The sequence below is a fragment of the Plectrocnemia conspersa genome, unplaced genomic scaffold, assembly GCF_051122295.1.
Source record: "Plectrocnemia conspersa isolate PC_06_02 unplaced genomic scaffold, ASM5112229v1 ptg000006l, whole genome shotgun sequence".
NCBI lineage: Eukaryota > Metazoa > Arthropoda > Insecta > Trichoptera > Polycentropodidae > Plectrocnemia > Plectrocnemia conspersa.
The window spans coordinates 19,090,135-19,105,033 of NW_028277170.1; the positions used below are offsets into that span (position 1 = coordinate 19,090,135).

Sequence of the window (14,899 nt, forward strand, 5' to 3'; positions counted from 1 at the left end):
GGTAAACTCACGACTTATGTATGCTTCAAGCACGCACATATCTGGTTTAACTCTTTTCCGTAGTACCTAATGATTTAAAACGACGCCCATTTTTATTTATTTTTAAAATTTATTATTTAAAAATAGGCAATTAACAAATACATATAGGGATACAATAAACATTATCTAATTGCAATTATGCTATAAATAATTAAATACGTATTTAATTGCTGGATTAGTCGTCTAAAATAATATTTATATTTCACGCTGTTGATGCCGTGTACTGTAGATAATACATTTTTAAATATTATCGAATTAATTAATAGTATATTTATTAAATCACCCAACTGAACTTTTCAATTTCAAAAATATAAATTATTAAAATATAAATAATATTAATTCAATTTAATATTAATTTTAACAATAGTCTCGTTTTATGCCTGTTGATGCTATAAAGCTGGTGTGCAAAATATGAAAGTCTGGGGCTAAATCTGTAAGATTAGCAGTGAAATTATATTTTTAAAGGTAAAAAGGATTTTTGTTTTATTTATTACCAAGACCCATTTATCAATTAATTAACATGGCGTGACATATTTAAATACATACACTCATACATAAATAAACGTACATACGAAAATATTTATAGTATTTTTTTAGAAACGTGTTAAAATATAAAAATATAAAACGGTATAAACATGACATATAATATATATTTTGACTTACCATTTGTGTATAATTAATTATTAAATATCAATTAACCAAGAGTTTTGATTGATTGGATTTAATTCATGTTGATTGCTACATTGAAATCTATAATTAATAATTGAACAATCCAAACGTTTGCCCTAATTTTTTTTAATGCAATTTAAAAAATATTTTTATTTTTAGAGTAATGAAACAATATTCTTTACTTTATGATGGAAGTCATTTCGGTTTTTTCAAATCACCAGAATTATGATCAGCTACGATAGAATTAATCTGAAAAAAATTATATATTATTTTACATATTTAATTTCATCGAATTTATTGTAAAAACAATAACAATAACGTTTGGAACGAATTTGATATACATAAAGTTCGGATCCGTGTCGGCGTTTGTTTCGTACGGGTTTGCATAAATTAAATAACTAGAAATAAATTATTTGGACAAATACAATTTAATTAATTTGTAACAAGTGTCTACAAAAATTGATTCCTTGTTGCTATGCGAATTTATTTAAAAGAAAAAGAATATGCAGTTAATTTGTTGGTTCCAACACTATTATTTTTAAATCTTCCGTTGTAAATCTTCGTTGGTAAATCTAAACCAACTGGGTAGGTCAATCAGATACAATGAAAAATAACGTGTGAATATTAAACCAGATTTTTTAGTCTATGAATTCATGACATCTATATAATTAATTATAAATTATTATGTGTGTTATAATTTATAATCAATACATGCCACTCTGTAGCTGGAACCAGCTTTTAATTACAGCGCGTTTTTATAAATAAAACTTCGAGTCTGCTGTTGTGGCTCAAACCTGCAGCTTATATGTATAACATATATGTATGTTAATATTTATTAGGTATAAAACATATATAAATATTCATTTTTAAATATAAATTATTTTTGTTTTATTGGAATTAAATTAAAAATAATATCTAAAATTAGTAAAAATAATTCAGGTCTGAAAGGCTAAATGTCACTATTTTCTAAAGGTAATGGTCGATAATCCGATTGTGAAGGCCGAACCGCGGCTAGCTTCACGCACGTCGGCTGTCATCGGCCGTCGGTCGCGTCCGCGAATATTTTAACGAAAATCCATCGCTTCACATAATGAAAGCTTTAGTTTCCATCACGTGAAGCATACGAACAAAAGGATGCGTGGCTCTCGCGCATCCGAAGGATCGCTGCCAAAGAAACGCGTGCTAATTTAATATTAAAATCTATAAGTATATAGAAAATAAAATGCCGAACGTATTCGCCTTTAACAATCAAGAGCTGAACGCCTTGGCTCTGAGGCCGTTCATGTTTAACCGAGAGGGCATCCTCATCGTCACTAGTAAACTCAAGCAGGACGGCTTCTTCCGAAGGCCTGAAGGTATTTTTTAAATCATAAATCATATGAGGGCGAGTCAAATGAAAATTTTAATATTTATACACTACCTATATAAAGTTGAAGCATGTTACTTATTTATATTAAGTCCAGATCTATTTATTAAATTTATTTTATTTAGACAATAGTATGATAAAAAACATAATTATTACTATTTCAAAATATTTAATTAAATATTAATAAATTAATAAAATTATTAAATACTTTTTATTTTAAATTAGTGGCTGCTAATTTCTCACTTTTTTATTCAGTTCTCACAATAACTTCAATCCAAATTTTCAGATTATAGCGGTAGTTCCGTTATTTAAAATTTTGTGTTGCTTTAATTTTTTAAAGTCATTCTAATATTTGACGTTCCTCGTCAATCGTTATATATTTTTAATTAATATTATTGCTATGTGATAATATAATAATTTTTTTCATTTGATAGAAAACATCGTCGTAGAAAGTTCATATTACTTAACTCTTTCATTGAACAGTCATTATATCTGCGTTTTAATTTTTACTGGGTTAAGAATTTAAAAAATATGATTTAGAATATCAATTTTAGTTAATTTTACATTCACATAATCAATCAAATCTTTTTATAAATGATATATTTCTTCCACTATAAGTTCCCTAGTTTTGGAGTCCGGGGGCTTATTTGGTTAAGACAAAGATAGTTTGCTCTATAATAATTGAGCAGTGTCGTCCATGGGCCGCAGGCGTCTCCGAATTAGGTCGCTCTAAAGTCCATACGTCGAACTAGACCAGGGCTCGGCAGCCTATGACCCGCGGGTCACCAAGTGACCCGTTTGATGATTTGAATTGACCCATTTCAGTTCTGCAAATATTATTTTTTTAACGTGTTACAATGTCACGACTAGACCACATATATGATTGTTAGGACCAAAAATATTCACTGACCCGAATAGTCTTTTTAATAGTCGCATTTTAATTATTTTGACCCGCAGCCAAAAAAGGTTGCCGAGGCCTGAACTAGACCATCAAGGGAAAAAAATTCGCTGGTCTTAAGTTGAGTCGGCCTCATCTCAGTTGCAGGCAAGTTGGAGGTTTCGTGGAAATCTGATGGTTTGAGCTCTGGTGTGGATGTTGAAATATGGATACCAGTAGAAGTCTCTCAGTGTCTATCTGTTCTGAAAGCTTTACCGCAAGTGGAATAAATCTAATAAGATAACATATAACAACCTATGACAAGTACGATATTATTTATCAGTTATTAAAATATAATCTGACAGTTGATAGCTGTCATTTTTTCAGTAGAAACACTTAAGAAAAGTTTTACGATAACACAAAGCAGTATATTTTAAACTGATCTATGCTAAAATTTAGTCATTTTGTTATCAAAATTAATGTTGCCAAAAAATTACTTAAATAAAAATCGTATTACAATTATATTTTAGACTATGTATTGCATACTCAATTATAGAAATTAGGTTTGTCAAAAAATAAAAAAATCATTGTTGCAAAAATGGAGCAATACGTAAAGTGTCTTATGTCCGTGTAACTTGCAGAATGCAAGAGAACATCGGTAGAGTAATTTAGTTCATTGTTAACAATACGCAAATTCCTTGTCATTAAAAAAGTTACTGTGAGATTAGATTATCAATTGTTCGAAAACAACATAGAATGTCTTTCAAAATAGTCATCTGGACATTTACTACAATACGTGTATTTGTGAGTTTTTGGTTTAAAACTTTATGATTGAATAAAATATAAAAATCTTAGCACTAGAAGACAGGATAACTACCTTCTATATTTGAAATTGAAGTAATTGACAACTACCATAGTTTTAATAAAAATAGGTCATAATGGCGATCTGAATGGCGATCAATAAAAAATATGTAACTTTGTTAAGAAAAATCTGAGAGATAAAAATAAAAAAGTTTTAAATTGGAAATTTTCTTTTAAAAAATATATCCATTTTTTTGTCACTTATGTGGGATTTAATGGTTTTTGAGGACATACATAGTTTCAATCATATTGACATAAAAGTTTTTTCAAAAACCTCTTATTTAGGGTTCTCAATTAAATATCCGTTTATTCAAATTATTCGTCCGATTTTCAACTATATGAATATTCGAATAATTGATCGAATGTTCGTTTATACTTTTTTTTTTTTTTTTAAATAAAACAATTTGTATACTTGAGCAACACATCTAAACAAAAAAAATGTTTTTACGCCTTCGAAAACAGTTTGTGAATAGAATGTTTATCGGTCGTATCTACTATGACCGAAATACGCAGAATTCGTTCGTTGAACGAAACAAAATATTGGAAAGGCTCACTCTTTATTATCGTTTAACGCTTATCTCAAAAACAGAGGTGCATCACAAATTTTTGTGAAGTTAGTGTTGCGTTTTTGTATTTGTTGTTTCAAGACGCATAGATTTTATTGCAGACAATTCAATAATTCGATCGCGGTTAATTTATTTTTAGTTATTTTTACTAGATTATCAAACTTAATTTATTCATCGCCAAGTTTTCAACGACAAAATTCTTCATCGCTCACTTTTCAATGACAATATTTTTCATCGCCCACCTATGGAAAACTATTTCTATCTTATTTAAAAATAATTTGTAAACGTAGCAATATCCATATATTTTTTAAATTTCACCTAAATATTCATGTAGCTTGTGGAATATTTGCTTTTTTGTGTATCTATTTCGGTATTTATGTAATCGGTAAGATGTGACGGGAAATTAAGTTTCGAGATACGAATCACAGTCGGAAACTACTATTTTATGTAAACATAAAATAGTGGCACTTGTGTTTCATCCAGGCTCATTTCTTTTTTAAGTCTGATCTTCTCAACAGTTGTTTTTATTTGGCTCACCCCAGTAGTAGATTGCATATTTGTGTGTTAATTTTGTTGTTCTTTTTACAGTTACACAAGAAAGCTGGTGTAGATTATTGGATAATTTATTGTTTTATTCCAAAACGGCTGAACAATGGTCGGAAATAAAAGGCGTGATTGTGTTAGAAAAATGTTTTGTTAGAATAGCACCACAAGACGATCAAGGACACTGGCCTTTTCATTTAGGTGAGTGTTTAAATGTAATATTTATGTATTTAAAACACCATAAAAAAATAATTGACATTTAATTTTTCAGTATGGAATGACGAAGTACGTCCAACGCATTGGTTGCAGTTGGCAACCTTAACGGAATGCGACAGAGTCGGATGGCTAGAAGCGATACAGTTGGCTCCGCACGAGCACATAAAATCAAACGCTTTAACATTACAAGTGAGCAATCGAAAAACTCGTTTATTATGTGCTATTCAACATTTATACTACTATGTATATCTTATCTTTTCAGAGACAGTTGGAACACATAACTAAAGTAAACTCAGATATGGATATTTTATGTTGGAGGCATCAGAAAGCAATTACTATAGGTATTTACATTTATGCGTATGTGTATGTAATGAAACATTAAAAAATATAAATAAATAAGATCTGCAATTATAGCATATTTTTAGAGCATATAAATCTGGAATTCAATTATACAATTTTAATTTACATTCTTTTTTTATAATTTAGATATTAAAGAAATACCTCTATGTGAATTGTCGCTGTTTTGCGATAATCTCATATGCGATTATTACAACGACGAGTTGCCGAGTTCGTTTTTGGAAGTCCACGTTAAAGTCACTGGCGGTTCTTGGATAAAATATGGAAGCACCGAAATTATAGAGGTATATTAAAAACAATTTCAGTGGTTTAATAAGAGTTAATCAATATATTTTCTTGCTTTTAGAACAATAGAAACCCAAAATTTGCTAGGACTGTACTGTTTCGTAAAAACGATGGTTTGGATGGTGAAACCGTAGTTCGAATCACAGCGAAACACATGCGAGAGAAGATGTCTAATACTTCAGTCACGTTAGGATTTTCTACAGTTTTATTGAGCACAATTCAGGTAAAATATAAAATGGTGGTTTAATTATCTATCTACTATAGCAGGGATTACCAACCCTGTGCCTGCGGGCTGATTTTTATGCGTCCTATGATAATAATTTAATTTATAAAGCGAGGTCTCTTTAATTTATAAAGGGAGGTCTTTTTATGGTCTAAGTCGCTTTTAAACGAATTGACTGAGCACAGTATATGTCTGACGTAATTGTCTGCCTATAATTCAAGAGTTCATAATAAATCATGCTCTTCTTGTCCCACCAAATGCAGTGTAATCCTGTTCTCGGGGTTGGAATTGGGGATTGATTGTCATTGCGTGTTAAAGTAAATGATCCACTTCTCATCTTCAATAACAATTCAACCTAAAAATAAATCTTTCTGTTCTAGAATCAATAATTATTGGCATATTGGGATTCGTTGCGAAAGGTTTCCTCAGCCAATTTATGAGATACCCGTATTCGGCATATTAATATTTTTCCTAACTTTTTAATCTCTGTGAACTAATGTAGGTGACACGTTGAGCTTTTGTGCTAGCTTATGTATCGTTAATCTCGGACCTGCTTTGATGACAGCCTTAATATCCTCATTAACAACCCGCCCTTACATAGATATTTAATGTCAAAATTTTCAGAATCACATTTGACACTTTGTAAATTTAATGTCATCCATGCCCTTTGCTTTATATATATTTTTAACTGCTATTGCCGCACTATGACCGAGTTGCAACTCATAAAGCATATTATAGCTTAACTGAGATTATTTTATTTCCACTGCCATTGTTCATTTAGAGTTGAAAATATCGACACAAGAATTATCCCATTACTAAAAGCTCACATTTTTTCGGTCAGAATTTATATTAAAAGGTCAGAAAACATCGGTCAGAATAAATATTAGATGGTCAGAATTTATATTTGACTCGTCAGAATTTATATTGCATGGGTCAGAATTTATATTTTAAAAGGTCGGAATACGTCGGTCAGAATAAATACTTGATTGGTCAGAATTTAAATTAAATTATTATTTTTATTCTGATCATTTTTAATTTTTATTCTGACCATTTAATATCTATTCTGACCATGGTGCTAATAAAATACTGACCCAAAGTTGATTTAAATTCTGACCATTTAATTTTACGCGATTACTAAATAGCATCATTGATAGTGAAATTATCTTATTATTAAGAATATTAAATATTATTTTAATAAATATAAATATAATCTTTTGAATGATTAAACTGTAATTACTTTTTAGATAACGCAAAGGTTTCGCGTTGCTCTGAAAAACAATGATAGACGCACCATTGGCTTTGTGACACTAAACAGTTGGAGCTTTCAAACTACGAACAAAGAAGAAGGCTTTCCGACCGAGAACGATGTCACTCCTTGGAAGATGTATTGTCACAGAAGATCTCAGTCGCTTCCGATCACTTTAAATATAAAAATCAAGCTGCCTTCGCACGGAGACATAGCCGACTATTTATTCAACAACATATCACATTCCACATATAGATTTCACACGGATTTGGGATGCGAAATAGCAGTACACGAACTGATGGCCGAGTCTAAGCTATGCTTTGCACTTCCTCAAGAACTTCTGTTAGTTATATTGTGCTATAAATAGTGCCGGTGAATAGCGTATAATTTTAAAAATTATTTCAGTGGGATTTGGATACAGCACGAGAAAGAAATGCTTCAAGAGGTGGTCTGCATAGGTGAAATGGAATTACCGTGGAAGACCAATCAAATAGAACTTCTAAACAAACACTACAGCTTGTATAAATACTACAACACTGCTTTAGAAAATATAATGTCTATCAGAAAATCTAATAAGTTCACCTTCAAGCAAAGCTGTCGAAAAGGTAAATATTTGTATATTTTAAATAATGAGTACAAATATTCCTACAAAAATGTAATAATTGTTTTATATTGTACGATGGTGAGTTAAATGAACATATAACACCTCGTATAACAAATTAGTTAATTGCTCATTATATATATTTTTTTTTTTATGGTCATTACAGATGATCCAAATCTAGAGTTTATACCAGTAAATTTGCACATTCAACGCATGTGGGCTCATGATTACAATTTGAACAAATCTGGCTTTTACGATACGGTCACCGTCGGAGCTTTTACTGCGATTTGTCAAAAATCTGGAGTAGAAGGAGGACTATTTCAGTAAGTTATTTATTCAATGTCACTAATATTTGATCGCATGTATGCATCATCAGATGTTTGTTACAGAATGGTGCAATCAAAGAATTCCAACAGCGTCGCGAATCCAGTACAGATGGCAAACGAAGCTGTACAGGCAATTAAACAGTTGAGAGGAGAAGTCGTAGATACTATGAGTAAACTGTTGACGCTGGCAAAGGCTCATAAGTCCGAAGGTATGATGCCTTTGACTGAGAAAATGGTTACGAAAACGCGAGCTTTGCTTTCGCTCTGGGATTCCGGGCTCGTCGAGGACGCTTTGAGGTTCATCGACGCGCACAAAGTATCTTCAGTGTTTACCGAAAATGACGACACACCAGAAAATTCAAAAGTGAGTTTAAAATCGAACAACGATTCATGTAAATACTTGACTTATTCACATTTTCATCAGATGTTCTCAATGCTGAAGCGACTCAATCTCAACTTGAATTTGGCCGAGGCTCTCACTCCGGACATAGAAGATTTCGCGACGCCTTCGACTCCTCAAGAAGACCACCTCGTAAATATCCCACTTCCTAATTCGTGCAAATACATGCATAGATTCACTTTATTTTATTTTTATTCGACAGCAATTTCTAGACACAGAAGCAATGTGCAGTTCTCCGTCGGCCAATTATTACCAACCGCACGACGAACCGGAACCCTGGGACTTAACCCAGCTGAACGTGGAAGCGAGCGTAATGTGTTTAGTCAGCAAGGTATATAAAAAAAGCATATTGAATCTTTAGAAAGAGTTTCATCATTTTATGTAATGTATATACATATGCAATTGCGAAGAATTTAAATTTTTATATTACATCGCAGCGATCGTTTGTACACAACTTCGACTTTTCAACGTATGTGTCTAACCAAAAGTATCTTTTGATTGTAGATCAAGTTCTTATGCGGTCATCGCGGAAGTCCTGCTGTCAGATTGCGAGGTCAGAAACCAACGAGCGCCAACAATCGACTGTTTGCATCTACTAATGGAAATGTAATTAAATTTTTAATGCTCCTTTTTAATTAGATGTATATTGAGAGATTATAACTCTGAAAAAAAGGTTAGGAACCCCTGTGTTAAACGATAATAAATGGTGGACTTTTCCAACATTTTGTTTCGTTCAATGAACGAATTCTGCGAATTTCGGTCATAGTAGAGACCATCGATAAACATTCTATTATTTTTTCGAGGCATAAAGCATTTTTTGTTTTTTGCATTTCGAAACAAAATAAAGGACCATGGATTTTGGAGCAGCACTAGTCACTCGAGTATTTGAGAGAAAAAACGACTACCTGTGTCGCTCAAGTATACAAATTGTTTCATTCAAAAATTTTTTCAAATTCATTTAAGATAGTACAAACGAATATTTTACGAATATTTGCGAATATCGGGCGAATAATTCGAATAAAGAAATTACTTGAAACAAAGCTGACCTTTGAACATAACTATGCATAGGAATTAGTGTGTTTTTTTTAATTATCCGAATTATAAAAGTATAGCGTATTTAAAATAATATACTGAAAATAGGACTAGACAGAATTGTTCAATTATATACTATTAATGTTTGCTTACAGAATCAGAGTGCAGACGAGTCTTTAACTAAATCTGAGCGCAGCAGTTTAGATTCTGAGCGCAACAGCTTAGAAAATAAATCTAGCTGCGTAGATAATGTCGTAAAAAATAACGAGAGTAATTTAATAAGCGGAATACAAACTATACCCATAGCAAAAAAATGCAACAGATTCACCGATGGTTAGTATTAAATTTAATTATATAATATACAATCTAAGAACTGATTCGACTATTATTTATGTATTCAAACAGGTTTGAATTTGGCCGATGTTTTGGATTGGGCTTCCGAATTACGGCCGTCTATGCGTAAGCTGCGCCAAGCGATGGATGGTCTTCTGAAAGGCGGCAGGCTCGCTCACGCCATTCTAAGAATTCAGCAAGATCAAAGTGTTCTTCAAAAAGCTATATCTTTGCAAGTCAGACGTGACGTTTGTTTTTCGCAAGCTGTAAGCTACACATCAACGTCATAATAATTTAATGGTTATATATTTATAATTGCTTTGTGTGTTTTAGCTAACGTCTTTAGTCACCGGTTTGCTTTGCTGGCTATGGAGCAACGATATTGACACAGTCACTACAATTTTAAAGTCCGGTTTGGGTCCATTGTGTTATTTCGAAGGTTTACTAACTCTTTACGAAAGCGAATATGCCATGTGGGGCGATATGGTAATAGCCATTGAAGATCTTCAAACGGTCGCATTCCAACTCGTCAGATGGAATCATAGGTTAGTCAATCTAAATCTATTTATATACCAACAATCGTTTAATACGTATTATTGTATTATATAGAGAAACGCCGCTGCCTCAAATCAAAGGCTCGAGAACATCGCTAACGGTTACTCTTCCCGTTCAACCGGAGTTGTTGGCCAAATTTTCCGATAAAGAAGTAAGTTTTAAAAATTCAACTGTATTTTTATTGTTTATAACAAAAATACAACGTTTTATCTATTATATTATATTATATTATTTGAAATTTAAAATGCATATTATTATTATCTGTTATAATTCTTCAATCTGGAGTGGTGTTACTTTTTTGTGATATTGTTTATATTGTCGTTATTATTTAAATCAGATTTCTGCTTCCGATTTAGACCTAATTTTAATATCACTCTTCATTATCCTCATTGGAAGAGACAAAATCAAATATAAAATCCTCTCCATCACTATCAATAAACTACATATAATCACCATCACTATATTTAGCCATTGGTCATTTAAAAAATATAATTTTAAATAATATCCACAAAAAAAAATAAAAAATGTTACTAGCTTCACAAAAATGTAAAAATTGTCCCTGTACCATATTTGCATTAACACAGTCAGTTCGAGAGCTATCCATTTTATCATTATTCATAATTGAGAATGAGATGACAAGTTTGGGTTTACGCCCAAAATCTCTAAAGCATACGATACAAATATACGTTTGATATATATTCATATATCAGTACTCCTGTCTATATTTTGAACAAATTTATAGATATTAAAATCATTACTATTTTTTTTATATTTATCAATTAATCGGAGTATCGTGTGCTTTACAGCTAACAGTAGCCGCGTAAACCCAAACATAATGATGAAACGGATAGCTCTCGAACTGACTGTGTTAACGCAAATAGAGTATAGGTTGTGCAGAATGAAATATATTGGTTGTAAGCTGTAATTAATAATATAGATGTCACTGATTTACAGACTTTTAGACTCAGTGTCTTAGTATTTAGTTAGTAGTTGTTAATTGCGTTTACCCCGTTGTAACACGTTGGGCTAACGCCTGTCATGCTGTAAAAATAATAAATAAAATTGTTTATTTACAGAACATGAAATTTACGATTACTCCGATATATTTCAACATCGGTATTAACGAGATGGCTACAGTCGCCGAGTCTTTAGGCACAACTACGCCACAATACAAGTCGAATATAGATAACTTTGATCGTTTGTACGAATATCATTTGCGTTATCAAAAGTTAAACTTGCCGAAGCCAGATAGTGCGTCGAAAGGCGCTCAAAAATCTAAATCGTTTGAGGATATCATATTGAAGACAAAGAAGCTGGTGCAGAAGAAGGGAAAGAACGTAGAACTGCTTATGGAGGCTGCGTATATTACAAGAAAATTAGGAGGTGATTAATATGATTATATGTATATGTTTCGATAATTTATAATGAATCATTTTAGGCATAAGGTTTACATCGTGCAAGAGCGGCAAAGATAGGACTAGCATGTCTTGTACATTAGAGCAATGTAACATTTTAACTGAAGAATATAACTTAGCATGTCAAGAGTTTAAGAAGACTTTGGATTGCACTAGAAGGTGAATATAGTTCAATATAATACATTTATAATATAAGAAAATTATTAATATTATATTTATCGATACAGTGAAGGATGCCGTAGAGAAAACACAATGAAGAACATCGGAGTCAGGAAGTACGCGTTCAATAAAGCGGAAGTCATGGAGCTGCCGTGCGATTACAGACCACCGTTGGGAACCTACGGATCGACACAAACATAAATCACATTCAAAAAGACTTATTAAACTGAATTTAGCTTTATTATTCTGATATAGTGACATATTACTATGTATATAATGAGACTAACTAATTTTTCGGTAGACTTATAAAGTCTCTTTAGTGTTAAGTTTTAACGAACCTAACCAATTTTTTTAGGATGGAAATTATAACATCATAACTACCAAGTAGGACAATCGATTATATTATTATTATAGAATATTTGGCAATTTAGCATCGTCATCCTTATAACTTATACAACTCTATTTAATTAAATAATTGATTGCGTGCAATGAAACGATACAATTTAAATTTATTTATATACATATATATATACATTTATATAGTGCCAATTCAATACGCTTTAATATCTAAAAATATACTACTTTTCTCATTACAAAACCGATGATGTAGACCGTTGAAATTTTTAGTTATGAGAAGAATATTTTTTTTCTGTTTTCGTGATACTGTGATTTAAATTTTTGCTTTAATCAACTGCGAAAATATATAGAAAACAAATGATTTACAATATATTTTTAAACATAAATACTGTGCCAATGATAAAATAATATACTACTTTAAAAAGGTGACATTAGAAACGGTTATAATTGTCATAGTTCTTCCTTATCATGAAGTAAAATACGTAATCGAATATATCGTTTTTAATTTTTATTACAATAATAAAATTTTGAACACCGGAGATTAATATTTAAATACTTTAATATATATTCAATTATAACCGTTATTCAATATAAAAATATAATAATATATAAATAATAGATCCATTGAAAGCTTTATATTTATTAATAACTATTATTTATTCAGCTGTTTTGTTGCTTCTTTGTTATGTTAGTATTTTTCTAATTAAAAATATTGATTGTTATGTTATATTTATTTATTTTTACTGTTAACATATGTATTTCAGCCATATGAGTGGCATATTTGTTATTAATTTGTGATATATATAATACATGATATATTAAAGTCATAACAAAAGTCTTGTATGTCATAAATAATATTTTTTTTAATACTTAATAATTTATATATGTAGTAAAAACGGGGTATGCGGGGTTTTAAATACATTCGTAGTTAATTAATAAATATTTATATGTATACATATATATGTATTTAACTGAATTTATTAGTGAATTATTTTTTTGTCACAATAACTATGTATGTATAATATATATCAAAAAATAATATATTTTGGTTATAAGGAATAATTGTCGCCACGTGCCAATTATCTAATCATGTACTTATTAATAAATTAAACAACAACGGTTTGTGCCAATAGTGAAGTTATGACACATTCCATAATTTTTCTTTTTTATTTGTTAATATTGTAATTATTTAATGTTTCAAGATTAATAAAACTGTTTTAATTGTTTGTCTGGTTTTATTTATTTTATATAATAATATACAAGAAACTTGCTTTTAAAATGTAGAGCAAATAACTGACTAAGCAGCCAGAGCCCCAAAAAAATTATCCTTTCTCAGAAGGCAAAAATTCTCATCAAAAGCAATAAAATCGTGCCGTTGTAGTTGCGGTGGGAATGCTCGGTTATCTAAGACTTATTATAACAATATTACGACTTATTTAAAGCGAATTTTGATCAATAGGAGAACGCAAAAAACAGTTAAACCTTCTTAGAAGCCAAAAATCCATGTCAAAAGCAGTAAAATCGTGCTGTCGTCGTTGCAGTGGGAACGCTCGGAAGACTTTTTATAACAATATTTCGACTTATAATAAGTAAGAAGCAAATTAAGCACATCTAAACCAAATTTTGACCAATAGTAGAACGTAAAAAACAATTATCTCTTCTCAGAAGTCAAAAGCAGTAAATCGTGCTGTCCCAGTGGGAACGCTCATTACCAAGCTGCATTAAACAGCTTTCGAAGAAAGAGCAGAGATTACATGCAATATTTTTCGTCACATGCCTGCGCTCAACAAGCCCCAATTAATACAGTCAGATGCTGGGTATCAGCTTAAGTTCTAGAGCTAGGGCGAACACTTACACTCGCACAAACCCATTGGTATTGAGGCCCTACGAGTTCATCAGAAGAGCGGTCCGCACCCCCATAGTACTATTTATTTTGAAGAGTTTTCTTAGATTATTCTCAGAGTATCAATGATCGGGCTCTCGTTAGCTTGCATTATCGTCATAGTATTAGCCTCACCCCTTAGGAACGTCCGTGCGTTATGTCCACGAAATAAAGGACAAGAGAAGCCGAAGATCTATCACAATGGCGAATAAGGGTTTCTAGAGAACCCATTATTTGAATGGAGCGTGTGATGCAAGAGCAGCTCTAAGATAGTTGTCTTCTCGAAATTTCAATGTGTAAAAACAGTATACCGGGGAGGTAGTGGTAGCGGAGAGGGATTTTAGTGGTTAAAAATCCTAGACGACCATCAACCAGCGACTCTTTTTGAAGATTTACCCTTGCACAATAATTATTTTATTGCTTTTTATGTGAATTCTAAACTGGGTTCCCCTTGAATTTGGACAAAAATATATGCCATTTAATGAAATACTATGAATCTTAATGAAATACTATAAATCTGAATGAAATGAATTTATTAAAAAAACTGGCCAAATTTTGACTCCTCCTGGAAAAAGCTGAAAAGATATACAT

At 31.3% G+C, this 14,899-nt stretch overlaps 1 protein-coding gene across 1 annotated transcript; it reads left to right on the top strand.

Annotated features, from left to right (window-relative positions):
* The first annotated feature begins 1,692 nt into the window (after nucleotides 1–1,692).
* LOC148234443 (inositol polyphosphate-4-phosphatase type I A) lies at nucleotides 1,693–12,410 on the top strand. The gene is made up of 20 exons (XM_088188160.1): nucleotides 1,693–2,063; nucleotides 4,967–5,122; nucleotides 5,193–5,326; nucleotides 5,400–5,478; nucleotides 5,624–5,778; nucleotides 5,841–6,002; nucleotides 7,247–7,590; nucleotides 7,654–7,853; nucleotides 8,016–8,172; nucleotides 8,239–8,539; nucleotides 8,600–8,707; nucleotides 8,778–8,906; nucleotides 9,080–9,181; nucleotides 9,763–9,940; nucleotides 10,013–10,206; nucleotides 10,274–10,485; nucleotides 10,550–10,646; nucleotides 11,572–11,878; nucleotides 11,934–12,069; nucleotides 12,138–12,410. Exons 1-20 carry the CDS (start codon nucleotides 1,931–1,933, stop codon nucleotides 12,268–12,270), a joined length of 3,417 nt encoding a protein of 1,138 aa, XP_088044286.1. The 5' UTR covers nucleotides 1,693–1,930; the 3' UTR covers nucleotides 12,271–12,410.
* The last annotated feature ends 2,489 nt before the right edge of the window (nucleotides 12,411–14,899 follow it).

Excerpts from the sequence above, each read along its gene's own strand:
- LOC148234443 (XM_088188160.1), top strand. The coding sequence starts at position 1,931 with ATGCCGAACGTATTCGCCTTTAACAATCAAGAGCTGAACGCCTTGGCT. Across the intron at positions 5,779-5,840 it reads GAAGCACCGAAATTATAGAG|AACAATAGAAACCCAAAATT; the intron begins GTATATTAAAAA and ends TCTTGCTTTTAG. Across the intron at positions 11,879-11,933 it reads TATTACAAGAAAATTAGGAG|GCATAAGGTTTACATCGTGC; the intron begins GTGATTAATATG and ends GAATCATTTTAG.